The 2,508-nt window shown below is 46.3% G+C and overlaps 1 protein-coding gene across 1 annotated transcript in view; it reads left to right on the top strand.

Moving 5' to 3' along the window:
- The window catches only part of cfi (complement factor I), a 19,632-nt gene extending 18,231 nt beyond the window's left edge, over positions 1 to 1,401 (top strand). The window contains exons 14-16 of the mRNA XM_046318390.1: positions 121 to 296; positions 721 to 822; positions 1,134 to 1,401. Coding sequence (XP_046174346.1) covers positions 121 to 296; positions 721 to 822; positions 1,134 to 1,351 — 496 coding nt within the window. The 3' untranslated portion in view covers positions 1,352 to 1,401. The remainder of the gene's footprint in view (positions 1 to 120; positions 297 to 720; positions 823 to 1,133) is intronic.
- Positions 1,402 to 2,508: the final 1,107 nt, after the last annotated feature.

Genomic DNA, 2,508 nt, shown 5'->3' with positions numbered 1-2,508 from the left:
TCCAACCCTGACCCCATCCACCCTGACCCCTCCAACCCTGACCCCATCCACCCTGACCCCCTCCAACCCTGACCCCTCCAACCTGACCCCTACTCCCTGACCTCTAACCTCTCTTCCCAGGTACAATGCTAACACGTATGAGAATGACATAGCCCTGATAGAGATGGAGAAGCTTCCATTCAAGACCCAGTGTTTCGAAGAGAACCCAGCAGTCAGTGCTGTGTGTGTTCCCTGGTCCGTACAACTGTTCAACCCTAACCATACCTGCAGCATATCAGGCTGGGGGAGGAAGAAAGGTAGGTGTGTGTGTGTGTGTGTGTGTGTGTGTGTGTGTGTGTGTGTGTGTGTGTGTGTGTGTGTGTGTGTGTTAGTTGTGTCCTGACTTTATACTGTGGTTTGTGTGTGTGTGTGTGTGTGTGTGTGTGTGTGTGTGTGTGTGTGTGCTAGTTGTGTCCTGCCTTTATACTGTGGTTTGTGTGTGTGTGTGTGTGTGTGTGTGCTAGTTGTGTGCCTTTATACTGTGGTTTGTGTGTGTGTGTGCTAGCTGTGTCCTGCCTTTATACTGTGGTTTTGTGTTGTGTGTGTGTGTGTGTGTGTGTGTGTAGTTGTGTCCTGCCTTTATATACTAGTTGTGTCCTGTTTACTGTGGTTTGTGTGTGTGTGTGTGTGCTAGTTGTGTCCTGCCTTTATACTGTGGTTTGTGTGTGTGTGTTTATTCAGATGGTTCGTCATCTGATGTGCTGCTCTGGGCCAACGTCTCTCTGATCGCCAACTGTCAAGAATTCTACGGTCCGCGTTACTACGATGGAATGATGTGCGCAGGTACATACAAAATGTGTTTTCCAAATTCCTCAGTTGGTTCTTTTGATTCTAACAATGGTAAATGAAGGAATGGATTATATTTGAATATATATTTTTTAAATACATTTAAAATAATCAACAATGACTATTTATACTGAATTCTATCTCTCTCTGTCTTTTCCTAATGTGTGTGTGTGTGTGTGTGTGTGTGTGTGTGTGTGTGTGTGTGTGTGTGTGTGTGTGTGTGTGTGTGTGTGTGTGTGTGTGTGTGTGTGTGTGTGTGTGTGTGTGTGTGTGTGTGTGTGTGTGTGTGTGTGTGTGTGTGTGTGTAGGTGATCTGGACGGCCACGTGGACTCGTGTCAGGGTGATTCTGGAGGTCCTCTGGTGTGCCAGGACTCTCTAGGTGTTTCCTACCTCTGGGGTATTGTCTCCTGGGGGGAGAAGTGTGGGCAGGCCAAGTTCCCTGGAGTGTACACTAAAGTGGCACACTACTTCGACTGGATCCGCACTCACACTGGCTGGGCTGCTGTCACTAAATACAACCTGTAATATCACCCCACCTGGTGTCCCAGGTCTAAATCAGGCCCTGATCATTAATATCATCCCACCTGGTGTCCCAGGTCTAAATCAGGCCCTGATCATTAATATCATCCCACCTGGTGTCCCAGGTCTAAATCAGGCCCTGATCATTAATACCATCCCACCTGGTGTCCCAGGTCTAAATCAGGCCCTGATCATTAATATCACCCCACCTGGTGTCCCAAGTCTAAATCAGGCCCTGGTCATTAATATCACCCCACCTGGTGTCCCAGGTCTAAATCAGGCCCTGATCATTAATACCATCCCACCTGGTGTCCCAGGTCTAAATCAGTCCCTGATCAGAGAGGAACAATGGGAAAAAGCAGTAGAACAGGCTTCGAGGTCCAGATTTGAATTTGAGCGATATAGCCTATTCATACATAATAAATCGCTATTACCATGTTATACGTTGTTTATGCTGGATGATGCCAATAAAGAACTTGAGAACCCAGTTGTTTGTTACATGATTTTATTTCTTGATTTGATGTTTGTTTTTATTTTTAGTAAAGGGTTTATGGTGTAGTTTTCCTGCATATATAAACTTGGACTCTTACTGTGCCTTGTCACTGTCCCTTTAAATACAGAGTGGACCTCTCTCTCTCTGCTCTCTACTTCCTGTCTGTTACCTCTCTCTCTCTGTCTACTTCCTTCCTGTCTGTTATCTCTCTCTCTGCTCTCTACTTCCTGTCTGTTCTCCTCTCTCTCTGCTCTCTCTCCTGTCTGCTCTCTACTTCCTGTCTGTTATCTCTCTCTCTCTCTGCTCTCTACTTCCTGTCTGTTACTCTCTGCTCTCTCTCTGTCTGTTATCTTTCTATTCTCTCCCTCTCCCTTTTCTCTCTGTCCCCTCTCAATTCAATTCAAAGGGCTTTCTCTCTCCCGTCTCTGCTCTCTACTTCCTGTCTGTTATCTCTCTCTCTCTGCTCTCTACTTCTGTCTGTTATCTTTCTCTTCTCTACCTCCTGTCTTTTCTCTCTGTCCCCTCTCACTTCCTGTCTGTTACCTCTCTCTCTCTCTGTATATCTTTCTATTCTCTCCCTCCCCTTTTCTCTCTGTCCCCTCTCAATTCAAAGGGCTTTCTCTCTCTCTCTCTGCTCTCTACTTCCTGTCTGTTATCTCTCTCTCTCTCC

This window comes from Oncorhynchus gorbuscha, linkage group LG21 (genome assembly GCF_021184085.1).
Source record: "Oncorhynchus gorbuscha isolate QuinsamMale2020 ecotype Even-year linkage group LG21, OgorEven_v1.0, whole genome shotgun sequence".
Classification (NCBI taxonomy): domain Eukaryota; kingdom Metazoa; phylum Chordata; class Actinopteri; order Salmoniformes; family Salmonidae; genus Oncorhynchus; species Oncorhynchus gorbuscha.
Note: the sequence above shows the minus strand (reverse complement) of the source record. Positions and strands in the feature narration are given on the sequence as shown.